This window comes from Nansenia antarctica (genome assembly GCF_963989245.1).
Source record: "Nansenia antarctica genome assembly, chromosome: 3".
Taxonomy (NCBI): domain Eukaryota; kingdom Metazoa; phylum Chordata; class Actinopteri; order Argentiniformes; family Microstomatidae; genus Nansenia; species Nansenia antarctica.
The window spans coordinates 5,860,556-5,887,262 of NC_137688.1; the positions used below are offsets into that span (position 1 = coordinate 5,860,556).

General features: G+C 50.0%; 2 protein-coding genes across 2 annotated transcripts in view; one reads left to right on the top strand and one right to left on the bottom strand.

Moving 5' to 3' along the window:
- Positions 1-475, top strand: part of LOC308153223 (macro domain-containing protein CT2219-like) — a gene marked incomplete at its 5' end in the record, with an annotated part of 31,456 nt that extends 30,981 nt beyond the window's left edge. Inside the window, 1 exon segment of the mRNA XM_080526307.1 lies at positions 288-475. Within this exon segment, the coding sequence (XP_080382433.1) occupies positions 288-313 (26 nt within the window). The 3' untranslated portion in view covers positions 314-475.
- Positions 476-14,941: 14,466 nt separating this feature from the next.
- Positions 14,942-26,707, bottom strand: part of ccdc88b (coiled-coil domain containing 88B) — a gene marked incomplete at both ends in the record, with an annotated part of 46,846 nt that continues 35,080 nt past the window's right edge. The window contains 8 exon segments of the mRNA XM_080526308.1: positions 14,942-15,271; positions 15,273-15,374; positions 16,011-16,164; positions 16,602-16,703; positions 22,195-22,340; positions 22,845-23,031; positions 25,310-25,453; positions 25,967-26,244. Of these exon segments, the coding sequence (XP_080382434.1) occupies positions 14,942-15,271; positions 15,273-15,374; positions 16,011-16,164; positions 16,602-16,703; positions 22,195-22,340; positions 22,845-23,031; positions 25,310-25,453; positions 25,967-26,244 (1,443 nt within the window).

Below are 26,707 nucleotides of genomic sequence, written 5' to 3' on the forward strand. Positions count from 1 at the left end.
GAAGATAGGATAGCATGGTTTTTGCTTGTATGTGTGTGTGTGTGTGTGTGTGTGTGTGTGTGTGTGTGTGTGTGTGTGTGTGTGTGTGTGTTGTGTGTGTGAGAAGATAGGATAGCATAGTTTTTGCGTGCGTGCGTGTGTGTGTGTGAAGGATAGGACAGGAGAGTTTTTACTTGAACATCTCTGTGGTGTGATGCTCGCGGTGACAGATGTTACTGCCAGACGTTGTTGTCTCTTTATGATGATGTCACAGGACTCTGACACGCTCCGTTCTCTGTCCCCCGCAGGTCCGCCTGTGAAGAGCAAACTATGAAAGAGTGACTTTGGGACTGTCGTTGGATAAGCAGTGCCGCATGCGCTCTCCTCTTCCTCCTCCTCCTCCTCCCCTCCTCCTCCTCCTCCCCTAGGCCACCCGACACAGGAGACATTATGGATATCTATGTCTCATGAATTAATTGATCTGAACTGGATGACCTGCTCTAAGTCAATAAAAATACACAATGTCTGTCTGCTTTAGAATGAATCAACTTGCTTTGTCAACAAACTTCCCCAAAGACTTGACGTGTGTGTGATGTTTGTGTGGGTTGGAATAATGAAACACTGTTTACTGTTACTGTGTGTGGGTGTGGGTGGGTGGGTGTGTGTGTGTGGGTGGGTGGGTGGGTGGGTGGGTGTGTGGGTGGGTGCGTATGTGTGTGTGTGTGTGTGGGTGTGTGTGTGTGTGTGTGTGGGTGGGGGTGGGTGGGTGCGTGTGGATGGGTGCGTGCGTGTGGGTGGGTGGGTGGGAGGGTGTGTGTGTGGGTGGGTGGGGTGTGTGTGTGTGTGTGTGTGTGTGTGGGGGGGGGTGGATGATATAAGCTCATTAAAACAGATGACAGAGGCTTAGGTGTTGGAGACGATCATTTCTGGGGGATTTGATACGACTCAGTGAGTCGATTTCAGGAGAGACCACTTCATGTGATGTGTGTGTGTGTGTGTGTGTGTGTGTGTGTGTGTGTGTGTGTGTGTGAGTGAAAGTGTGTATGTGTGCGCGGAAATATGTGAGTGTGTGTCTTTGCACATGGGTACTGTGTGTGTGTGTGTGTGTGTGTGTGTGTGTGTGTGTGGTGTGAGTGAAAGTGTGTATGTGTGCGCGGAAATATGTGAGTGTGTGTCTTTGCACATGGGTACTGTGTGTGTGTGTGTGTGTGTGTGTGTGTGAGTGTGTGTGGCTGTGTGTGTATTTTAACTTGTTTGTGTATTGTCATTTTCGATGAGACCCGGCTGGTGATTTGTTTGAAATGAGATGGCGTCTATGTGCCTGGTATCTGACCCTCCGCTCTCATCTTTGATGTTTAGACAAGTTTGTTTATTGATTTCCTAATCGTCACAGAGAGACAGACAGAGAGGGAGAGAGAGGGAGAGAGAAGGGTACAAGAAAATCGTCCCCCTGTCTTTTCTAAGCTCTGTCATGGAGGTGGGGGTGTATAGAGCTGGGTGGAGAGACTGCAGGAGGGAGGGAGGGAGGGAGGGAGGGAGAGGTAAATGGAGCTTGAGGGAGGAAGGGAAAAGAAAAGAGGGTGGGAGGAAGGAAGGGAGGGAGGGAAAGAATGATGAACTAATTTGAAGGCCCCTCCGTTTTTAATAAGCAGTGAATATAGTCTCACACCAGTCACTCTGAATGATGAGAGAGAGAGAGGGGGGGAGATGAAAAGAGAGTGAGACTCATTATCCACTAACCTGACTTCATCACTGTCCCATGTTCTAACTTTCTTTCTCTCCCTCGATCCCTCTCCCTCTCTCTCTCTCCCTCTCAAATTGAGTTCACTCTAGAGTAGAGTGACAAATGAAGACCAATTATCTTACCCATAGCATTAACTTAAAACTCCACTTCACTGTCATTTGTCATATAACCCCAAAAAAAACACTGATAATTCTGTCAGGCTCCTGAAATAAGTAGTCTCCCCCCCCCCCCCCACGTCCACGGCTGTGTGCTATTCAGACTGTTTATGTTTGTTTTCAAGCTGTTTCTCAGAGATCTGTGAATATGGAAGGAGGAGGGAGGGAGGGGGGAGGGAGGGAGGTAAACTGCTTGTGAAATGAAAATGGCTCTTTAGCAGAATCCAGGACACTCGGGCGCTGTGTGGATCAATGCTGCCTGATTTACCGCCTGAAAGCCTGTCAGAATGGAGAGAGAGAGGGAGGGAGGGAGAGAGGGGAGAGAGTAGGGAGAGAGAAGGTGAGGGAGAGGGAGAAGGAGAGGGAGAAGGAGAGAAGAAGAGAGGAAGAAGGAGAGGAGAGGGAGAAGGAGAAGAGAGGGAGAAGGAGAGGGGAGGGACGAGGAGAGGAGAAGAAGAGGAGAGGGAGAAGGAGAGGGGAGGGAGGAGGAGAGGGGTGGGAGAAGGAGAGGAGAGGGAGAAGGAGAGGGAGAAGAAGAGGAGAGGGAGAAGGAGAGGGGAGGGAGAAGGAGAGGAGAGGGAGGAGGAGAGGAGAGGGAGAAGGAGAGGAGAGGGAGGAGGAGAGGGAGGAGGAGAGGAGAGGGAGGAGGAGAGGAGAGGGAGGAGGAGAGGAGAGGGAGGAGGAGAGGGGTGGGAGAAGGAGAGGAGAGGGAGAAGGAGAGGGAGAAGAAGAGGAGAGGGAGAAGGAGAGGGGAGGGAGAAGGAGAGGGGAGGGAGGAGGAGAGGGGAGGGAGAAGGAGAGGGGAGGGAGGAGGAGAGGGAGAAGGAGAGGGGAGGGAGGAGGAGAGGGGTGGGAGAAGGAGAGGAGAGGGAGAAGGAGAGGGAGAAGAAGAGGAGAGGGAGAAGGAGAGGAGAGGGAGAAGGAGAGGGGAGGGAGAAGGAGAGGGGAGGGAGAAGGAGAGGGGAGGGAGGAGGAGAGGGGAGGGAGGAGGAGAGGGGAGGGAGAAGGAGAGGGGAGGGAGAAGGAGAGGGGAGGGAGGAGGAGAGGAGAGGGAGAAGGAGAGGGAGAAGGAGAGGGGAGGGAGGAGGAGAGGAGAGGGAGAAGAAGAGGAGAGGGAGGAGGAGAGGGAGAAGGAGAGGGGAGGGAGGAGGAGAGGAGAGGGAGAAGAAGAGGAGAGGGAGGAGGAGAGGAGAAGAAGAGGAGAGGGAGAAGGAGAGGGAGAAGAAGAGGAGAGGGAGAAGGAGAGGAGAGGGAGGAGGAGAGGAGAGGTTCATAGGGTTGAGTACAATCCCTTTGCGGACAGCTAACCCGGTTGCGGACAGCTAAGCAGGCCTCAAGAACGGCGTCCCTCAGGGATCGGTCCTGGCCCCCCTCCTCTATAATCTACACCTATGACCTGCCCAACACACTCTCGCGGAAGTACACCTACGCAGACGATCTCGCAGTGGTGTACTCTGCTGGAAATTGGCGGTCTGTGGAGGGGATTCTGAGCCAGGACATGCAGACACTAGTGGCATATTTCCGGAAATGGAGATTGAAGCTTAGCGAGGCAAAGACGGTGTCGGCTTTCACCTTCCACCTTAACAACAGGGAGGCTAAACGTGAGCTTAGAGTACACCTAGATGGAACTCCCCTGCCATGTTCCGCTGAGCCAGTCTATCTCGGCGTGACATTGGACAGGGCGCTCACGTTTCGCCGGCACCTCGAGTCACTGCGCAAGCAGCTAACAGCTCGTGTGGCGTTGATGAGGCGACTGGTTGGCTCGGATATGGCCCAGTATGGTGTCGCAGTGCCCACACCCGCCTCATCGACTCGCCTATAAACGAAGCCTTGCGCATTGTGACAGGATGCTTGCGTCCTACCCCCGTGGACAACCTTCCCATTCTAGCAGGCATCCAGCCCGCAGGCCCCGCCACATGGGAGCCACAGCACGTCTCGCCTGCCGGGCCGTGGAGCTTAATAACCATCTGCTCCATGATAGGCTCACTATAACCGCGGAGCCCTCCCGGCGTCTCAAGTCGAGACACCCATTTGTGCCTGCCGCACAGGATCTCAGGCAGCAATGCAGAGATCTTAACATCAGTGCGGCAGGATGGGCGGATTATATGTGGCGCACGGAGTGGGAGGCAAACACCTCCAAACTCCGTGACCACATCCCAGTCGCCGGCCCTGAACCCCTCGGGATGGACTTGCCAAGGCTATCCTGGGTGAGGCTCAATCGTCTCCGGACCGGCGTCGGGCGTTTCCGCTCATCAATGCACAGATGGGCCGTGGCCCCAAATGCGTTGTGCGAGTGTGGCGCAGAGGACCAAACCGCAGACCATGTTATCTTGGATTGCCCGGTGTACCACCCACCCAACGGGATGCATGGTCTGTCGGTATTAGATGACGAGACGATGACGTGGCTTCTGGAGGGGTGTCCAGAAATATAGCCCGGGTGAGCCCCTCAACCAGGTCTCGGGGTGGTAAAAGGGTAGCCCATCGGCCCCGAGCTTGGTGGAGTGGAGTAAACAACATCGCATACGACAAAGAAGAAGTACAATCCCTCTCCCATGCACCGTCACTCCACGACACACAGCTCATCAGTTGGGGACATTAGTGTTTTGTTAGGTTGTTCTCTCCACACACACACACACACACACACACACACACACACACACACACACACACATTCAAATACCCAATAACACATCCAACACTTCAAAAACATCTTCTAAGAATCTGTGTGAAATATCAGACATTGGACATTAGCAGAGGGAGAGAGGGAGAGGGGAGGGAGAAAGATAAGGGAGGGAGAGGGAGAATGAGAGGGGAGGGAGGAGGAGAGGGAGAAGGAGAGGGAGAGGGAGAAGGAGAGGAGCGGGAGAAGGAGAGGGAGAAGGATAGGGGAGGGAGGAGGAGAGGAGAGGGAGAAGGAGAGGGGAGGGAGAAGGAGGGGGGAGGGAGGAGGAGAGGGAGAGGGAAAGGAGAGGGAGAGGAGAGGGGAGGGAGGAGGAGAGGGGAGGGAGAAGGAGAGGGAGAAGGGAGGGAGAAGGGGAGGGAGAAGGAGAAGAGAGGGAGAAGGAGAGGGGAGGGAGAAGGAGAGGGGAGGGAGGAGGAGAGGGGAGGAAGAGGGAGAAGGAGAGGGGAGGGAGGAGGAGAGGGGAGGGAGGAGGAGAGGAGAGGTTCATAGAGTTGAGTACAATCTCTCCGTCACTCCATGACACACAGCTCATCAGTTGGGGACATTAGTGTTTTTTGCGGTTGTTTTCTCCACACACACACACACACACACACACACACATTCAAATACACAATAACACATCCAACACTTCAAAAACATCTTCTAAGAATCTGTGAGAAATATCGGACATTGGACATTAGCACTGATTGAGGCTAATGAGCGCTAACTGACTTTAATTTGGGTACATTTTATTTGTAATGCACTTTACATAAATAACTCTCAAAGTGCTACAGATAGTGCTAAAATCAAGAAGAAAGAAAGAATAAAAGAAGAACAATTTAAAAAGGTAGGTTTTAAGGCCTCGTTTGAAAGCATCCACAGACTGTGGTGCCCTTAGGTGGTCAGGGAGAGCATTCCACAGCCTGGGAGCAGCCGAGCAGAAGGCCCGATCTCCCATGGTGCGGAGCTTGGTCCTGGGGGTCTTGAGGAGGTTGGTGGCAGTCGAACGGAGGGTGCGTGAGGAGGTCTGAGGGGTATGGAGGAGTTCCTTGAGGTAGGGGGGGGGGGCAGTTCCTGTGAATGCACTGGTGGGTGAGGAGGGAGACCTTGAACTCAATTCTGAGGGAGACGGGGAGCCAGTGAAGTGATTTGAGGATGGGGGTGATGTGATCATATTTGCGCACCCTCATCAGGATCCTAGCAGCGCTGTTCTGGATGTACTGGAGTTTCTGGAGGCAGTTACTAGGAATCCTGATGAGGAGCGTTGCAGTAGTCCAGCCTGGAGGAGACAAAGGCGTGGAGGAGCTGCCAGAGTGAGTGAGTGAGTGAGTGAGTGAGTGAGTGAGTGAGTGAGTGGGTGGGTGGGTGGGTGAGTGAATGAGTGAGTGGGTGGGTGGGTGGGTGGGTGGGTGGGTGAGTGAGTGAGTGAGTGAGTGAGTGAGTGAGTGGGTGGGTGGGTGGGTGAGTGAGTGAGTGAGTGGGTGGGTGGGTGGGTGGGTGAGTGAGTGGGTGGGTGGGTGGGTGAGTGAGTGAGTGAGTGAGTGAGTAGGTGAGTGAGTGAGTGTGTGTGTGTGTGAGTGAGTGAGTGGGTGAGTGAGTGAGTGAGTGAGTGAGTAGGTGAGTGAGTGAGTGAGTGAGTAGGTGGGTGGGTGAGTGAGTGAGTGAGTGAGTGAGTGAGTGAGTAGGTGAGTGAGTGAGTGAGTAGGTGGGTGGGTGAGTGAGTGAGTGAGTGTGGGACCTGTTCCTCAGGTGGTAGAAGGACGTCTTGTACAGATGTTTGATGTGGGTCTCGTAGGTGAGGTGAGGGTCCATTTTAACGCCCAGGTTGATGACTGATAGGATGTGTGTGTGTGAGTGTCTTTCTGTGTGTGTGTGTGCTATTGTGTGTGTGTGTGTGTGAGTGACTGTGTGTCTAGTGTGAGTGTCTTTCTGTCTGTGTGTGTGTGTGTGAGTGTCTTTCTGTGTGTGTGTGTGTGTGTATGACTAGAGTGTGTGTTATTGTGTGTGTGTGTGTGTTTGACTAAAGTGCGTGTGTGTGTGTGTGTGAGAGAGAGAGACAGACACTCAGGACACGTTGAGGCCTGGGACGTGGACAGACGTCCCCGGAGTGTGTCCCCGGAGTGTGTGTCCCCGCCCCCCCGCGGGAGGTGAGGTTTATTTTATTTTTATTTTGAGTGTTTAATGTATTAAAAGGGCCGAGGTAATGAATTATAATCTTTAATGCAGCGACCAATCGATACCTCCAGAGAATAAATCAGCTTTTACTGAGAGCGTCAAAGCCTTTAATACACTAGGGGAGAGAGAGAGAGAGGGATGGAGGGAGGGAGGGAGAGGAGGGGAGGGAGAAGAGGGATGGAGGGACACAAACACTGAGAGGTAGAGGAAAGGGAGGGAGGTAGAGAGATGGGAGGGGGGCAAAATGTGAGTGTGTGATTGAGTGTGTGTGTGTATTTCTGTCTGTGTGTGAGTGTGCGCGTGCGTGAGTCTGTCTGTGAGTGTGTGAGTGTGTGAGTGGGAGGGTTGTGGATAGAGAGTGTGTGTGTGTGTGTGTGTGTGTGTGTGTGCGTGCGTGAGTGAGTGTCTGTGCGCGTGTGTGAGTCTGTCTGTGTGTGAGTGTGTGTGTGCGTGCGTGAGTGTCTGTGTGTGAGTGTGTGTGTGCGTGCGCGTCTGTCTGTGTGTGAGTGTGAGTGTGTGCGCGTCTGTCTGTGTGTGAGTGTCTGTGTGTGAGTGTGTGTGTGCGTGCGTGTCTGTCTGTGTGTGAGTGTGTGTGTGCGTGCGTGCGCGTCTGTCTGTGTGTGAGTGTGAGTGTGTGCGTGTCTGTCTGTGTGTGAGTGTCTGTGTGTGAGTGTGTGTGCGTGCGCGTGAGTCTGTCTGTGTGTGAGTGTGTGTGTGCGTGCGCGTCTGTCTGTGTGTGTGTGTGTGTGTGTGTGTGTGCGCGTGAGTCTGTCTGTGTGTGAGTGTGTGTGTGCGCCTCTGTCTGTGTGTGTGAGTGTGTGTGTGCGTGCGCGTGAGTCTGTCTGTGTGTGAGTGTGTGTGTGAGTGCGCGTCTGTCTGTGTGTGTGTGTGTGTGCGTGCGCGTCTGTCTGTGTGTGTGTCTGTGTGTCTGTGTGCGCGTCTGTCTGTCTGTCTGTGTGTGTGTGTGTGGGACGGTTGTGGATAGAGTGTGTGTGTGTGTGTGTGTGTGTGTGGGGGGGGGGGGGGTAGTGGACGGCGGTTACCTCAGGGATAACCTCATCCAGTAAAAGCCCCCTGTGTGTGTGTGTGTGTGTGTGTGTGTGTGTGTGTGTGTGTGTGTGTGTGTGTGTGTGTCCATCCTGACAGGTTTGTGAGGAGGCAAGGTTGCTGGGTCGGCGGCGGGTTTGTAAACACTCTTGTTATTCTTCCGCCTGCTGTGTTGTTTTCTCTCCGCCGCTCCGTCTCGCTAGCCCAGGGCCATATTTAATTAATTACCAACAGACCCCTCTCTTCACTCCATCGAAGTTCACATCTCCTCCCCGACCCCCTCTCTCTCTCCCCCTCTCTCCCTCTCTCACCCCCTCTCTCTCCCTCCCTCTCTCCCCCCCTCTCTCTCCGCCTCTCTCTCCCTCTCCCTCTCTCTCTCTCTCCCCCCCTCTCTCTCTCTCCCTCCCTCTCTCCCCCCCTCTCTCTCCGCCTCTCTCTCCCTCTCCCTCTCCCCCTCTCTCTCCCCCCCTCTCTCTCCACCTCTCTCTCCCTCTCCCTCTCCCCCTCTCTCTCTCTCTCCCTCTCTCCCTCTCTCTCTCCCCCTCTTGTCTCACCTGCTGTGCTTGGAGTCCGTGGCCAACTCTGAGAGGATGAGCTTCAGGCAGGCAGCCTGAGGTTTATTTTATTTTTTATTGTGAGTGTTTAATGTATTAAAAGGGCCGAGGTAGTGAATAAATTCTGGTATCAGAAGTGTATGAGTGGTACCCTCTCTTGACACCTGTGAATTTTTCTAACCGGCTTTGTCCCGGTCCGAAGTCATCGTCCGTTCGTTCGTTCTGCCTGGACTCTGGAAGTCATTACACTGTCCGTCAAAACGGTAAAAACATCAACTTTTTATGGAGAGGACCGGCTGAGATAAACCCAGGATGGGGAGAGAGGGAGGGAGTGTGAGAGGAAGTGAGACAGAGAGAGAGAGAGAGAGTGGGAGAGATGGGGTGAGAGAGAGGGTGAGTGATTTCCCCTTCCCCTACAGATCGACCCCTGATGGATAGTTAGATAGATAGATAGATAGATAGGGGGGGGGGGTAGTGTGTGAGAGAGAAAGATTACAAAAAAGCGATCTCTCCTTCAACTTACAAGGAGACACAGGTGACATCCACAGTGTTTCCTCTACATGCATTTCATCGTGGCGGTCCGCCACGATGGAATTTCCTCCGCCACCATGCAGATTTCTCAACCCAAAAAAAAAAAAAAAATTTTTTTTTTTTTTTTTTTTTTTCAGACCTTCACAGCGCTAGACACACCCACAAGCGCGAAGCGACGCGCTTGCAAAACTGTTTTGTGATTGGTCGAATACATCTAGGTAGGCTGCGTCTAGTCTACAAACTACTTCAGGTGTTACAATCCATTACAGATTGATTAGCAACACTGCATCAGCACGACGGTGGGTTATTGCATTCTATGGTTCGTGTTCTTATACCAGTGCTCAGTATACAAGTATTTTAAATGAACATTCGTAATGTAGTCTGATGTTCATGGTCAACTAAATCAGGCTATTTTGTGAAACAATTATGTTTCCGCTACCTTAGAACTACTTAAAGTAATTGCCAGAAATGTTAGCTAGCAATGTTAGCTAGCTATGTGTTCATAAATTCCTGGTTCCATTTTCAGATGAGTTTGTTAAAGTATTTCAAACGAAAAGTACCAGAAGATGAGGAAGACGGTCAGGTAACCACACATAGTGAAAAATATGATGATAAATACGATGTAATAATTATGATGAGACGGTATGATATGGCACGTGTGTGGTGGTCTTGCGGCCTGTCTCGTTCCAGCGAGTCAACTCGTATACATTGTGCGCTGCGGGCTAAAGGGCTCTGCACACAGCGTGCGATGCAATTTCTGTTGTATGTTCTCATAGACTTCCATTCAAACTTCAAAATGGAACGTTGACGGCGACGCGCAACAGAAATCACACGCTGTGTGCAGAGCCCTTAACGATCTTGTAACTTCGCAAACAATAGCAGCATTTAAAATGTTTTTAAAAAAAGTTTAAAAAAAAACGTTGTTTTGAGCGCGCGTGCGCGTTTTATGCGCGCGCGCGCGCGGCCAGCACTACCCGCCACCATGGTAAAAATTCCTGGAGGAAACACTGGAATCCATCTTCTCCCTCCTCAATTATGTACCACTCTAAAGTGAAGGAGAGATCACCGCAGAATCTCTGACGGACCCCTATGAGTAAAAAAAAAAAATCTATCTAAATCTTTGCACTCTATCAAATTTCAGGACCCTCCTTTCATGACTTTTCCTAGATATGTGCGTTCTACCACCCAGTATCCTTACATTTTCAAAATCACTTCAGGATAAGATAGTATAAAGCTGTTTTGTAGTTTTTCTGTGTAGGAGGCAGGCAAAAAAAAAAGAAGCGCCCTCTAGTGATCTCTGTGTGTAAATAGCAGATTTACATTCTAAAAAAAGGGTCTATTTGACCCCTAAGGCGGCTCTACTAGTAGGTAAAATAGGCACGGCTGTTGTAGTGTTAAGACGAGCAACGGGCTTTGTGTTTCAGCTAGGTAAGCTAGCAATGCATGCTAATGCTAACGCACCTTCTTCATATCAGGAGTCTGAGGAGGAGTTTGAAAGTTTGAATGTTTTGAAAAAAAAACTTCACTTTTTAATTCCTTGGGCCTATGGTGGATTGCTCGTGGGGGTGTTTGATAGAGGTTTTTTTGTGTCTTCCTCTATAATAACCGCCTGAATGGCAGGCTCAATGTCATCCCTCGTCTATGCATTCAGCCGTCACCCTGCATCTCAATTCCTTAAACACGGTGTTCACAATTCTCGTTTTGATGAATGTCACCATGACAACTACATAATTCCTGAATTGTATTAGCGTTTCCATTTGTCATATTCTGAAGCGTAATTAACCTGAGACGGGTTGGGAGGTTTGGGGCTGGGGGGTGTGGGCGGGGGGGGCAGAGCAAGGCAAGACGAGACAGAGAAATGCTTTTATCATGAGTGTCTTCTCACCACCGTGCCCTCACTGTGTGTGTGTGGGGGCGACTCTTTTCCTTCTCTCTATTTCTCTTCGTTTCCTCTCTATTTGTGGCAGTTTTGTGGCAGTAATTATGTGCTCTGAAATAACAAGGTCATTTTATAATAGAGTTTCAACTGACAGACACAGGCTAACGCACAGCCTTTCATTTCACCAATTCAAAAAAAACAATTTATTTCAAGTGTCTAGTATACTGTAAAAAAGATTCGATAATTCAATCAATATTTGTATTTGAGTCCTGAGGTCCTGTCGTCTTCAGTCTCATTGTGTCTGAGGTCCTGTTGTCTTCAGTCTCATTGTGTCTGAGGTCCTGTTGTCTTCTGGTCTCATTGTGTCTGAGGTCCTGGGGTCCTGGGTCTGGTCTCATTGTGTCTGCTGCTCCTGACTGACCTCAGCATCTGGAGGAGCAGAGACATGAACACTACTGATGATGCTGCAGCTGCACAGAGCCACTTCACACACACACACACACACACACACACACACACACACACACATACACACCTGCACAGTGCACTCACCCATAAATCATACAAGACATTCAGTAAATATACACACACACACACACATACACACACACACACACACACCTGCATAGTGCACACTCACCCATAGCTCATACACAACATTCAGTTTAAATATATACACACACACACACACCTGCAAACTCATTCATAGCTCACACACAACATTCAGTCAATACACACACACACACCTGCAAAGTGCACACTCACTCACATACACACTCCATAATCGCCTTCAGCCAAGCATATCGTTTTGCCTCCTTCAGGGTTTCCCTCCCGACAGCTTAAAGCAGACAGCTAGCAGACAGCTAGCAGGGAGCTAGCAGGGAGCTAGGTAGCCTAGCACAGTAAGCTTAAAGCCAGGGCTGCCAAGTTTCACCAAAGGTTTGGAGTGAGATTTTTTGGCGGTGGAGCGACCCAAAACTGTGCACGTTTTGGCAGCGGCGGCCCCTCTCTCCCACCCAATTATTTGTGCTAGTTTCCTGCAATTTTACATGTTGTTCATAATAAACCAGCACAAGAAATGAAAATAATTAACATTTTATGTTAATTCTGACAATATATCATATTTATGAAATCTTAATAAACAAATACAGTAGCCTACAGACTCTAAAAGAAAAATTGGCCCCATCAACAGGACTCAGCCCCTTGGTCAGCAGCAGAAAGACCCTTGGTCATCATCTTATATACAGTGCATTGCTCATAGATGGTTATCATGTTATACAGTACATACCAGGGTTTTTCCTGGGTCAGAATGAGGGCTTGGTGGGTGATTTTGTGCGTGCACAGCGCGCCCACATTTTTTTGGAGGGACCCCCAATTGTTGTATTTGTATTGTAAATGTATTATTATTATTATTAATGTACCTGGTTATGTTACAGTAGAGAAACAAAAAACTGTTACCAAAACTGAGTATTTACTAGCTAAGATTGGCAAAAGATTTGCGTGGTGCAACCGAAATTAGTAAACAACTAGTTTGAAACTAGCTAGTAACAACTAGGGGTTTAGTAACTAGACTTACGCCATATTGGTGCAACCCAGTCCAGTAGGCTACCAGATACGATGTTGTAATGTATGCACATATTTTGCTACCACGGTTGCCAGACGGAATTGACAATGTCCAGCCCAACCGGTCTAAAAGCTGCCGAATCCACCCGTCCAGTACCAAAAGTAGCCCAATCTGGCAACCCTGCTTGCTACGTTCTTGCAGCTCGCGTGAACACAGGTTCTTCCGTCAGCGCTCGCCTGCCGCTTCGATTGCACAAGGACCCCAATTGAAATAAGCCAGTGGCTTTCTTGGGTTTTTATCCTTTTAGTTTGACCTTGTATGTAATATGTACTTTCATGTACCTACTTCTGCAAACATTCTAATAAAGTTTTCAATCAATCAATCAATTGCAGACTCAAGTTAACGCGCGTGCAGAAAGATGCCACGAAACTCATGTCCGGTAGCTTTCTTTCAAGGAATTTCAAAAATAAAAGTCCCGTAAAACAATTGTTATTTCTCGTCGTGAGAAATAGAGATGCGGCGTGAGAGCGTGAGAACTGGTTGAAATGCGTGAGTCTCACGGCGATTGCGTGAGACTTGGCAGCTCTGCTTAAAGCAGACAGCTAGCAGGGAGCTAGGTAGCCTAGCACAGTAAGCTTAAAGCAGACAGCTAGCATGGAGCTAGGTAGCCTAGCACAGTAAGCTTAAAGCAGGGAGCTAGCAGGAAGCTAGGTAGCCTAGCACAGTAAGCTTTTAAGCAGAGAGCTAGCAGGGAGCTAGGTAGCCTAGCACAGTAAGCTTAAAGCAGAGAGCTAGCAGGGAGCTAGGTAGCCTAGCACAGTAAGCTTAAAGCAGAGAGCTAGCAGGGAGCTAGGTAGCCTAGCACAGTAAGCTTAAAGCAGGGAGCTAGGTAGCCTAGCACAGTAAGCTTAAAGCAGGGAGCTAGCAGGAAGCTAGGTAGCCTAGCACAGTAAGCTTAAAGCAGGGAGCTAGCAGGGAGCTAGGTAGCCTAGCACAGTAAGCTTAAAGCAGGGAGCTAGCAGGGAGCTAGGTAGCCTAGCACAGTAAGGCGTCAGCCATGTAATCACAGGGTCCCTGGTCCGGCCGTCGACATATCCTGCATGTCATCCCTCCTCTCTCTCTCACCCATCCTTCCTGTCATCCCTCCTCTCTCTCTCTCTCACCCATCCTTCCTGTCATCCCTCCTCTCTCTCTCTCTCTCTCTCTCTCTCTCTCTCTCTCTCTCTCTCTCACCCATCCTTCCTGTCATCCCTCCTCTCTCTCTCACCCATCCTTCCTGTCATCCCTCCTCTCTCTCTCACCCATCCTTCCTGTCAATCTCTACTGTCTCTATCCTCTCTCTCTCTCTCTCTCTCTCACCCGTCCTTCCTGTCAATCTCTACTGTCTCCATCCTCCTCTCTCTCACCCATCCTTCCTGTCAATCTCTACTGTCTCTATCCCCCCTCTCTCTCTCTCTCTCTCTCTCTCTCTCTCTCTCTCTCTCTCTCTCTCTCTCTCTCTCTCTCTCACCCATCCTTCCTGTCATCCCTCCTCTCTCTCACCCATCCTTCCTGTCAATCTCTACTGTCTATCCTCCTCTCTCTCTCACCCATCCTTCCTGTCAATCTCTACTGTCTCTATCCCTCTCTCTCTCTCTCTCTCTCTCTCTCTCTCTCACCCATCCTTCCTGTCAATCTCTACTGTCTCTATCCCTCTCTCTCTCTCTCACCCATCCTTCCTGTCAATCTCTACTGTCTCCATCCTCCTCTCTCTCACCCATCCTTCCTGTCATCCCTCCTCTCTCTCACCCATCATTCCTGTCAATCTCTACTGTCTCTATCCCCCCCCCCCTCTCTCTCTCTCTCTCTCTCTCTCTCTCTCTCTCTCTCTCTCTCTCTCTCTCTCTCACCCATCCTTCCTGTCATCCCTCCTCTCTCTCACCCATCCTTCCTGTCAATCTCTACTGTCTCTATCCCCAGTAAAGCAGAAATGCACTAAAAAAACATAATAAAACAAAAAAAGAAGGCAGCTAGCTGTCCAGATGTTGGTCCAATCAGCAATCAGCATGGAGAGGAGAGGAGGAGTGTACAGCTGTCTTTCCCTCCTCTAAGCTCCGCCCTCCAGCCTGCACCTCAGCACACTCACGGGTGCGTTCCCTACTTAGAACATTCTAGTCAGTTTACAGACGCTCCTTTCCAGAGCTTGCCGTCTTACGACGACGACATTCGACAACAAAGTAAATCAAACAACTTCACTTCACACTCACGGCATGTGCCAAGTCCGACAGCTAACGGCAGACACGTGAACACACCTCGACATTACGCATGGTGTCAAATCAGTCCTGTCTCTTCTAGAATCATCCGGGATGTCACACAGAGACAGTGAGTATTGATATCCTTCACCAGTTGAATCCTCCTCTCTCCTCACCTCTATTTCTGTCTCCTCCTGTCCTCTCATCTCCTCTCCTCTCCTCTCCTCACCTCTCTCATCACCTCGTTCTCCCTCTCCTCCCCTCACCTCTCTCTCCTTCTCCTCTCCTGATTCCAACCTGTTAATCACCCGTCTCATCCCTACTTAGTTTACACATCTCCTCCTCTCCCTCCTCCCCTCTACCCTTCCTAGTTCACACATCCCTCTCTCCTCTCCTCTCCTCCCCTCCACCCTCCCTTGTTCACATACTGTATCCCCCTCTCCTCTCCTCTCCTCTCCTCAGCTCCTCACCTTGTCGTCCCTCCTCCTCCGTGATGCTCTCCTGGCTGGATGTGGGCGTGGTCAGGGCGGTGGATGTGGGCGTGGTCAGGGCGGTGGATGTGGGCGTGGTCAGGGCGGTGGATGTGGGCGTGGTCAGGGCGGTGGAGGTGGGCGTGGTCAGGGCGGTGGAGGTGGAGGTGGGCGTGGTCGTGGAAGGAGGGGGCGTGTCCGCGGGGCTGTCCTCCCCCTCCCATAGGACGGTGGAGTGGACCCTCTGGCGGAGGGCCGGCGGGGGTCTCTGGTCCCCGGGGGCTGAAGGACTGGGAGACTCCTCCCCCCCTCCCCCGGCCCAGCCCCCAGCCGTGGCGTGAGCCCAGCTTGCGGCGGCCCCCGCCGGAGGAGCGCAGGCCCCCCCCACCCCACCCCCCGGGTCAGAGTCCGAGGAGCCGACTCTACGGAGGGGGGAGGGGGAGACTGGGGCACTGCGGGGGTCTAGGAGAGGGGGAGAGGGAGAGGGAGGGAGAGAGGGAGAGAGAGAGAGAGAGGGAGAGGGAGAGAGGGAGAGGGAGGGAGAGAGAGAGAGAGAGGAGAGGGAGAGAGGGAGAGAGGGAGAGGGGGAGGGAGGGAGAGACAGAGAGACAGAGAGAGGAGGGAGGGAGAGAGTGACAGACAGAGAGAGAGAGTAAGAGAGACAGAATGAGAGAGACAGACACAGAGAGAGAGAGAGAGAGAGAGAGAGAGAGAGACAGACACAGACACAGAGAGAGAGTGAGAAGTGATGAACTGTGCTTTTATGTGTGTATGTCTTTCTGCTGTGTGTGTGTTATTGCTGTCCCCCTGCTGACCCCTGGGGGGGTGTTCCATCAACGCCACTAAAGGAAAATCCAGGCTTATATTTTGATATCAAAATAAGCCCGGATTTATTGATAAATCTGGCAAAACTTATCAACATAAGCCTGGATTTACCTTTAGCGACGTTGATGGAATGTATTTGTGTTGGTGTGTGTGTGTGTGTGTTGTGTGTGTATGTGTGTCTCACCTGGTAGTGCAGTGTGTATGTGTGTGTAGTCGGCGCTGTCTGCCAGGTTCTCTACACTCCCAGCAGCATAATACAGAGCTCTCCCTCCTCCTCCTCCTCCTCCTCCTCCTCCTCCCTTGGGCTTGATCAGTTTCTTCATTCTGTCTGCTATCCAGTTAGACTTCCTACAGACGGATGGAAGGAGGGAGGGAGGGAGGGAGAGAGGGAGAGTGATTCAGAAGCAGACAGATGATGAAAGTGAGAGAGAGGACGCTCTTGAGACTTCACTGTGTGTGTGTGTGTGTGTGTGTGTGTGTGTGTGTGTGTGTGTGTGTGTGCATGCGTGTGCGTGTGTGTGTGTACTTGGTCTTGGCTGGGGGGGGTGTGTGTGTGTGTGTGTGTATGTCTCTGTGTGTGTGTGTGTGTATGTCTCTGTGTGTGTGTGTGCGTGTGTGTGTGTGTGTGTGTGTGTGTGTATGCGTGGGTGTGTCTGTGTGTGTGTGAGTGTGTGTGTGTGTGTGTGTGTGTGTACTTGGTCTTGCAGGGCGTCAGGCTGGGGTGTGTGTGTGTGTGTGTGTGTGTGTGTGTGTGTGTGTGTGTGTGTGTGTGTGTGTGTGTGTACTTGATCTTGGAGGGCGTCAGGCTGGGGTCCACCACTCTGTACTGGTCCATGATCTTCTCAACCAGCTTCTGCTTCTCTCTACGCAGCTCCCCCAACTTCTGTCTGAGGGGGGGGGGGAGAGAGAGGGAGGAGAGGAAAGAGGAGGGGAAGAGAGAGGGAGGAGAGGAAAGAGGAAGAGAGAGGGAGGAGAGGAAAGAGAGGAGGAGTGGAAGAGAGAGAGGAGAGGGAGGAGGAGTGGAAGAGAGAGAGGAGAGGGAGGAGGAGTGGAAGAGAGAGAGAGAGGAGAGGGAGGAGGAGTGGAAGACAGAGAGAGGAGAGGAAAGAGAGGGAGGAGAGGAAAGGGGAGGGGGGAGAAGAAAAAAAAGGGAGGAAAGGTTTAGGTCACACCGCGGGCCTTGTAACATTTTAATGTGGCCCGTGCAGTGGTGTTCATGTCCATGACAATACACCATTGAAACGCAGGAGGCGCTACCACACTCCACTCTCACACTTTTATCAGAGAATTAATAAAAGCCAAATGGACTACCTAGGCCACCATATAAACAACGTAAATGAATCTACCTTTCCAAAAGTAGCTAGCATAAACAATGGCCAAAAAAGATTTTTCAATGTGTCCAATGTGTCTCGTTTGTCAAGAGTCATTGGCAATTTTCAAAGAGTATAACCTTTGGAGGCATTTCGAAACGAAGCATGAGCATTATGGAAATATGAGACACACACACACACACACACACAGACGGACACGCGCGAATGCACACACACACACACACACACACACACACACAGAGAGACACACACAGAGACACACACACACACACACACACACACAAACAAACACAAACACACACACAGGGGAGCAAACTGGTGATGGCCCAAAAAGGTGAAAACGATGAAAATGCCTGAAAACGATGAAAATGATCAATGCGCGGCTAACCTTAGGGGGGGGGATAGCGCTAGTACTAATGGTGCTAAATAGATATCGCTAGCACTAACAGTGGTCTAACAATGATGCATGTGTAAGTAGCGGCAGCCCTGACCTTAACACCTGCATAATTACTTCGAAAAACTGTTTACTGTGACTGTGTTCTCCACGCTGTCTGGAATTGTGCAATATGACAACCCTCGGGTACATAAGGTTCAGAGATAGGAAATGTTAGAATAGGTATAGCATAGCATAGAGTACAGCACAGTGTTTTATTTGTATAGTATAGTATAGTGGATAGTGTACATAGCCTTTATTTATGTAAACCAGCTCTTTTCCCTTCTTGTTTTTAGTTTTTTCCTAGCACCAGGGGAGCCCCCCCTCCCAAATGTCGTTGTATGGTACCTGTACTATATCAATGACAATAAAGACCATTCATTCATTCAATTGTACCTAGCTGCCTGAAGCAGCTTTATTTACAGATCTACACGATTCACATGGATGACCTATTTTGAGATACAAACGGCTAATTTAGCAGAAAGGTGACAAGTTTTCATCCCTGCGCCGTGCCTTGTCTTGTTAAATGTTCTTGTCTATTTGTTGCTATGGACAAGTCAATTATTCTCCTCACACCTTCGTCCGTTGTGCCTGGGGGTGTTCATTATATCTGATCAACAGCGGAGCCAGCGCGGGGGGGGGGGGGGGGGGGCGGCCGCCCTGGGCGTGTGTGTGTGTGTGTGTGTGTGACCAATATTCAAAATGGAGGCAGCATGACCAGTAGCATGACCAGTGCAAAAGGTCACCGATCGCCACTGGTACAGTCATAGGGCCCACCACAAGGCCCCGCCCCCCCTGCAATGAACCATTAGCTCCGCCCCTGTATCTGATGCCTCTGGCTATGTCTGTGACATCACAGTCAGAACAATGTGACTGTGTGGCTGTCCCTGCCATATCTAGTGGCGTACAACTCCAGGATGTTGGGAGTCGACCCTGACTCAGACTCCTGCTTTAGGAGGCGATGGAGTTTACTCCAAAATCCAAAATAGTAAACTGTCCCAAAATTACTAAAACTGCATTGTCAGGTGTGTGCATTATAGTACGTGCTTTAAAACGATTTGACTGGGCTAGCTATGCATTGGGAGAAGAGTGGCGTTCCCTACAATACATTATCTACTGTTTTGGTCATCATTAATGATGTAGCAGTGGACTTAGATGTCACTCCAGCTGGAGTCAATTCTACTCCCTTTCAAAATTGGAGTAGACTCGAGTCGAGGGTTTACTATTTTGGGGGTGGACTCCCCACCACCAGCCACATCCATCACTAGCCACACCCATCACTAGCCACACCCATCACTAGCCACACCCATCACTAGCCACACCCACCACTAGCCACACCCATCACTAGCCACACCCATCACTAGCCACACCCATCACTAGCTAGCCACACCCATCACTAGCCACATCCATCACTAGCCACACCCATCACTAGCCACACCCACCACTAGCCACACCCACCACTAGCCACACCCACCACTTGGATGTCCCAAAACCAGGACATGATGATGGGGACAGCTGGTGAGATCATGGAGTACCCCCCCCCCCCCCCCCATTGGTCAGCAAACGTCTTGACAGACTTTCATTAAATCTTACAACTGGTTAACCATGGTTAATAATAACTTTAAAATGTTTTAATTATTACTGCCTTGCCATGGTGGCTTGCCTTACTTATTCTAATTAATATAATTAAAGAGAACACAGATCTGGATTGTTATGGTAGGCGCATGATACAGCCTTCTCACTCTTAGGAGCCCGATAAGTCACAAAACACAGGGGTGTTTCGCTGTAGCCTCGCTGTGCAATGGGCTGTTGCTATGCAGCGCTGCATGGATCCCTGCCTACGTATATACTTCCACTCAACATTTAAATCCCACACTCACTGTTGTAGGAGGTACCGACAGGAGCAGCGTGTTTGAGCACGTAGCGAAAGAAAGAATTAACCTCTACTGATTCCAAAACATGTTTACCTGCTTAAACAGACCATGTGAGGCCATGTGACGTGATCCTGTGAATGCAAGCTTTGTAATATTATATTATAATAATAATATTTGTATTAATAGTGGAGGACATAGCAACATCATGTAAGCCGTTCACAGTGGGAGAGTTTGAATAATAATAATAATAATAATAATAATAATAATAATAATAATAATAATAATAATAATAATAATAATAATGCATTTGATTTATTGGTTCTAGGCCCTGGACAATCTAGACAATTTGATGGCAGCTACTAGATTGTAAACATAAGTGCAATATTGTAATACAACTGTGAACATTCTAAACCTGCTAACTGCGACACTTTAATGAATGTGCAACAAATATTATGTGCAATATGACAACCCATGTGTACATAAGGTTCAGATATAGGAAAAAGGTAGGATATTTATAGCATAGCATAGAGTACAGCACAGTGTTTTATTGTATAGTATAGTAGTATAGTATAGTAGATAGTGTACATAGCCTTTATTTATGTCAACCAGCTCTTTTCTCTTTTTAGTTTTACCCTTGGCTCTCTTGTTTTTAGTCTTTTTTTTCAAGCACCAGGGGAGCCCCCCCTCCTAAATTTCGTTGTATGGTACCTGTACTGTATTAATGACAATAAAGACCATTCATTCATTCATTCATTATAGGCGCCTTAGACTCTTAACTTGGGAGGAGGGGGCGACTGTGGAGTTGTCAGTGGTAAGGGAGAATTTGTCAGTTTTGTCCAGAGTGGATTTGGAGCCAACTAGAAGAACCTCTGTTTTATCACTGTTTAGTTTGAGAAAATTGGATGAGAATCAGGATTTGATTTCCAGTAAGCGGTCGGAAAGGGAAGTGGGGGGGGGGGGGGGGAGTGGAAGTGGGTTTGGTTGAGAGATAGAGCTGGGTGTCATCCGCATAACAGTGAAATTGGATACCGTATTTTCTGAATATGTGGCCGAGAGGTAGGAGGTAGATGGTAAATAAGAGAGGTAGGAGGTAGATGGTAAATAAGAGAGGTAGGAGGTAGATGGTAAATAAGAGAGGTAGGAGGTAGATGGTAAATAAGAGAGGTAGGAGGTAGATGGTAAATAAGAGAGGTAGGAGGTAGATGGTAAATAAGAGAGGTAGGAGGTAGATGGTAAATAAGAGAGGTAGGAGGTAGATGGTAAATAAGAGAGGTAGGAGGTAGATGATAAATAAGAGAGGTAGGAGGTAGATGGTAAATAAGAGAGGTAGGAGGTAGATGGTAAATAAGAGAGGTAGGAGGTAGATGGTAAATAAGAGAGGTAGGAGGTAGATGGTAAATAAGAGAGGTAGGAGGTAGATGGTAAATAAGAGGGGGCCTAAGACACAGCCCTGAGGAACACCAGTGAGGACGGGAAGGGAAGGGACTGTGATCTGTTTGAGTTGGACAACGTGAGAACGCCCGGAGAGGTAAGATCTGAACCAGGTGAGGGATGTGCCAGTGATACCAATGGAAGCTAATCTGTCAAGGAGGATCTGATGTGAGATGGTGTCAAAGGCTGCAGTCAGATCAAGGAGGATGAGTCTGGATAAGAGCCCAGAGTCAGCTGCCACCAGGAGATCATTTGTGATTTTGACCACGGCTGTCTCTGTACTATGTGAGGAGCGGAAACCGGACTGAAATTGTTCAAAAAGATTATTGTTGTTCCGATGGGTGTGGACCTGGGCTGCGACTGTTTTTTCTAGTATCTTGGAGGGAAATGGTAAATTAGAGATTGGGCGGTAATTATTCAAGTTGTTGGGGTCCGCACCAGGTTTCTTCAGAATAGGGGTTATTGCACCTGTTTTGAGAGATGAGGGGACAAGACCAGAGGTAAGGGAGGAATGAATTATGTCGGTAATTAAAGGGGAGAGGGAAGGTCGACATGCTTTAACTAGGTGGGTAGGAAGGTGGATGATTTGGATTTACGGATGAGACTACAAACGTCAGCGACAGTGGGAGGTTCAAAGCTGGATAGTGGAGAAGAGAGGGGAGCATATGGAGTTGAGTGAAGGGATGTATAGTTAGAGGAGGTCAGTTGCTGGTGAATGTTTTTGATTTTGTCATTGAAAAAGGTCATGAAGGTGATACATTGAGCAGTTGAATACAGGTGAGGTGCAAGGCCATCTTCTAAACATGACACACTACAACAGTGTGGTCCTGTACTGACGCACAGATTATATTATAAAGAAGCACCACTGAAATCTAACAACGACGAACTTTAGCTTTGAGCTGACGTCACTCAGGGGTGAACCAGGGGGCAGAGCGGGTGAAAGAGACAGAGATAGAATAAACAATGTTGCTATGTCCTCCACTATTCTAAAGCTTGCATTCACAGCTCCCTCACACGGTCTGTTTAAGCGAGTAAAATGTTTGGTTGTTGAAAGTTGCGTTTTACCTTGACTTTTTGCTGAACACTGTCTGTGTGTGTGTGTGTGTGTGTGTGTGTGTGTGTGTGTGTGTGTGTGTGTGTGTACGTGTGTACGTTCGCGCATGTCCGTCTCTGTGTGTGTGTGTGTGTGTGTGTGTGTGTGTGTGTGTGTGTGCGCGTGTGTGTGTGCGTGTGCGTGTGTGTGTGTGTGTCCGTCTCTGTGTGTGTGTGTGTGTGTGCGTGTGTGTGTGTGTGTGTGTGTGAGACTCACTGGGCCTCCCTCTGCAGGGTGTGCTGCTGGTCCCGGTCCTCCAGGCTCTGGTCCTGCAGGGTCCGGTTCTCCTGGGAGAGGCGCTGGTTCTGGTCAGACAGGTGGCGGTTCTCCTCCTCCAGGGCGCCTTTCAGCTGGGTCAGCAGCTATACACACACACACACACACACACACACACACACACACACACACACAGATGGACACGCACGCACGCAAGCACACACACACACACAGACGCACATGCACAGACACACACACACACACACACGCACACACACACACACAGAGACAGACGCACGCACGCACACACACACACAGAGACGCACGCACACACAGACAGACACACGAACGCACACGCGCGCACGCACGCACATACACACACACACACACACACGCGCGCGAGAGAGACACACACAGACAGACACGCGCACACACACACACACACAGACAGACACGCACACACACACACACACACAGACAGACACGCACACACACACAGACACAGACAGACACGCACACACACACACAGACAATACATAATTAGTAAACAGGGGATACATGAGGGCTGAGCTCAAGGATATATATCTAACAGAATAGCAGAGTGGGCTATTTGTGTGTGTGTGTGTGTGTGTGTGTGTGTGTGTCCTGACCTGGTACTGGCCCGTGAGGCGGACGTTGTTGAGGTCCAGACTCTGGTTGTTCTCCCTCAGAAGGCTGACCTCCCCCTCCAGCCTGGTCCTCTCCAGCTGCACGGCGCTCAGCTGCCCCCGCACCTCGCTGCCCTGGACCAGCAGATCACCCTGCACCTGGACCCCCTCCCTCTGCAGGGCCTGCAGCCTGGAACACACCACCACCACCACCATCACCACCATCACCATGACAACCACCATCATCAGTACAACCGCCATCACCATCACCATCACCATGACAACCACCATCATCAGTACAACCACCATCACCATCATCACCATGACAACCACCACCATCATCATCACAACCACCACCACCACCATCATCATCACACCAACCAACATCACCACAACCATCATCAGGTCAGGCAGGTTAAACAGTCACCCAAACAGGGGGGTTAGGCAGGTTAAACAGTCACCCAAACAGGGGGGTTAGGCAGGTTAAACAGTCAGCCAGGCAGGGGGGTTAGGCAGGTAAAACAGTCACCCAGGGATCTTAGGAAGGTTACAGTTTTTTATGATCGCTAAGTCGCAGTGTTCAATATTGAAGTCACATTGTCAAAACTCTTCATACAGTCAGCGAAACAGAAGTCCATGTGGACCAAACTGTGACTCATTCACAGCAATTTACATTGCTGCTTTCACACACAATGCATTCAATGAACACATTCACCAAAATCCATGAACACTTCTCTCATTAAAACTCCCCCATCTGCAAAACACAATGTATTTGCAAAACATTTTTTCTAATGTTAACACACTGTGTTCAAAACTGTGAAGGACACATTCAAAACAGAATGATGGGGTGCATTTTTGCAGCACCGGTAATCATATTGAAATGTCTAGAAAATATTAGCAGAATATATACAATGAAATGAAATAGAATAGATGCATTGCCAGACATTAGATGTGACCAGATGCAGACCAGAGAGTGGAGAGTGTGAGTGCTATTGTATTGTAGCCCTGGAATTTCTGGGGATTTTTATGGTTTGAACTTTTCATTTTCCACTTTATTTTGTATTTTTTATTTATTTATAAGTAAATGTAGTGCACTTTAAAGTAAATACCGTAACTTACTTTCTGCAAAGATACAGAAAAGAAAACGAAAAAACACTTAAGGATAGAAGCAAATTGCTGCTTTTCTGATTCATTCTTGTTGCCTAATACAGCCAACTGTAACAATTATGTACTTAGTAATCAAACCATTCTTATAATTAAATATGGATTCTTGTGAAAATCATTCAAACTATGTAATGCTCCCTGTTGTTAGTGTTTTGTAGGTCAGAGTGTTATGCATGTATGCTTTCTGAGTGAACATTGTTGCCAGTGTATGGTTGAACAAGCTTCTTTTGAGACATGGATGAAATGTTTGGTCAAGATGCATGTTAGTAATGCAGACTGTATGAAGAGTTGTGACTGTGACTTCAGTTTTGAACACTGCGACTTAGCGACTGCAAAAAACTGTAAACAGGCAGGGACGTTAGGCAGGTTAAACAATCAGCCAGTCAGGGGGGTTAGGCAGGTTAAACAGTCAGCCAGACAGGGGGGTTAGGCAGGTTAAACAGACAGCCAGACAGGGGGGTTAGGCAGGTTAAACAGTCAGCCAGACAGGGGGGTTAGGCAGGTTAAACAGTCAACCAGGCAGGGGGGTTAGGCAGGTTAAACAGTCAGCCAGACAGGTAGGTTAGGCAGGTTAAACAGTCAGCCAGGCAGGGGGGTTAGGCAGGTTAAACAGTCAGCCAGGGGGGTTAGGCAGGTTAAACAGTCAGCCAGGGGGGTTAGGCAGGTTAAACAGTCAGCCAGGGGGGTTAGGCAGGTTAAACAATCAGCCAGACAGGTAGGTTAGGCAGGTTAAACAGTCAGCCAGGCAGGGGGGTTAGGCAGGTTAAACAGTCAGCCAGACAGCGGGGTTAGGCAGGTTAAACAGTCAGCCAGACAGGGGGGTTAGGCAGGTTAAACAGTCAGCCAGACAGGGGGGTTAGGCAGGTTAAACAGTCAGCCAGGCAGGGGGGTTAGGCAGGTTAAACAGTCAGGGAGGCAGGGGGGTTAGGCAGGTTAAACAGTCACCCAGGGGGGTTAGGCAGGTTAAACAGTCACCCAGGGGGGTTAGGCAGGTTAAACAGTCACCCAGGGGGGTTAGGCAGGTTAAACAGTCACCCAGGGGGGTTAGGCAGGTTAAACAGTCAGCCAGACAGGGGGGTTAGGCAGGTTAAACAGTCAGCCAGGCAGGTTAAACAGGCAGGGGGGTTAGGCAGGTTAAACAGTCAGCCAGGCAGGGAGGTTAGGCAGGTTAAACAGTCAGCCAGGCAGGGAGGTTAGGCAGGTTAAACAGTCAGGCAGGCAGGGGGGTTAGGCAGGTTAAACAGTCAGCCAGGCAGACAGGGGTTAGGCAGGTTAAACAGTCAACCAGGCAGGAAATAGGTCACCTCTCGTGGTCCTCCTTCAGCCTCTCTAGCTCTCTCTCTCTCCCAGCATGCATCTGCACCTCCGCCTCCATCTTCTCTCTCTCCGTCTTCATCTCTCGTTCCCTCCCCTCCAGCTGAACCTTGCCATCCAGGAGCTCCTGATACCTAGAGGATGTAGGAGGTATGACACACACACACACACACACACACACGTGCGCATGCACGCACGCACACACACACACCCACCCACGCGCACACACACACACGCATACACACGCACACACACATACACACACGCACACACACACACACACACACACAGTGTCAACATCCCTTCCGCTGTTGGTCAAGGACAGTTGTCAGCTGAATGTCACTAGAATGACGCTGGTGTGATGAAGATGGACTGTATATGCATCCACTTGAGTCTGTGTTTTGATACACACACACACACACACGTATCAAAACACAGACACAAGTGGATGCCTATCCAGTCCATCTTCATCACACCAGCGTCATTTTAATGACATTCAGCTGACAACTGTCCTTGACCAACAGCGGAAGGGATGTTGACACTGCGCGTGGGTGGGTGTGTGTGTGTGCATGCGTGCGTGCGTGCGTGCGCGAGCGTGTGTGTGTGTGTGTGTGTGTGTGAGTGTGTATGTGTGTGTGTGTGTGTACCTGCCCTCCAGCTCTCTGTGCTGGGCCTCCAGGGCGCGGCTGCAGGTCTTCAGGTGGGTGTGTCTCTCCAGCAGGTCCTCTAGCTCCGCCTCCTGCCTCCGCTGCAGCGCGGCCATGCGCTCCTGGTCCCGCCCCCGCGCCTCTGCCCTGGCCGCCGCCCCCTCCCGCTGCCCCGCCCACACCTTAGACTCCGCCTCCAGGGCGGCGCACCGGGCCTCGCTGTCCCCGCACCGCGCCACCGCCGCTGCATGCTGGGAGCTCAGGGACGCCTGCTCCACCTGGGGAGGGCGGGGGGGGGGGGGGGTTGTATTTGTGTGTGTGTGTGTGTGTGTGGGCGTGTGTGTGTGTGTGTGGGGGGGCGTGTGTTGGTGTGTGTGTGGGGGTGTGTGTGTGTGTGTTGGTGTGTGTGTGGGTGTGTGTGTGGGTGGGTGGGTGGGTGGGTGTGTGTGTGTGGGTGGGTGTGTGGGTGTGTGGGTGTGGGTGTGGGTGTGGGGGGGGGGGGGGAGAGAGAGTAGGAAGATGAAGTTGGCGCTTTTAAAACTTGTTTTACAAACTCTTTCCAACATTTTTGGAAAGGGTATTGTATAAGGAATCAGAAAATCTATTGTTTCCATTTGCCCAGATGTCAATGTGGCGGCCATATTGGAATTGACAAAATGTGCGAAATGTGCAAAAATTGACCTTTTGTAATATCTTGGCTTGTAAATAAGCTGGAACATTGATTTGAACAGCTAACCGTAC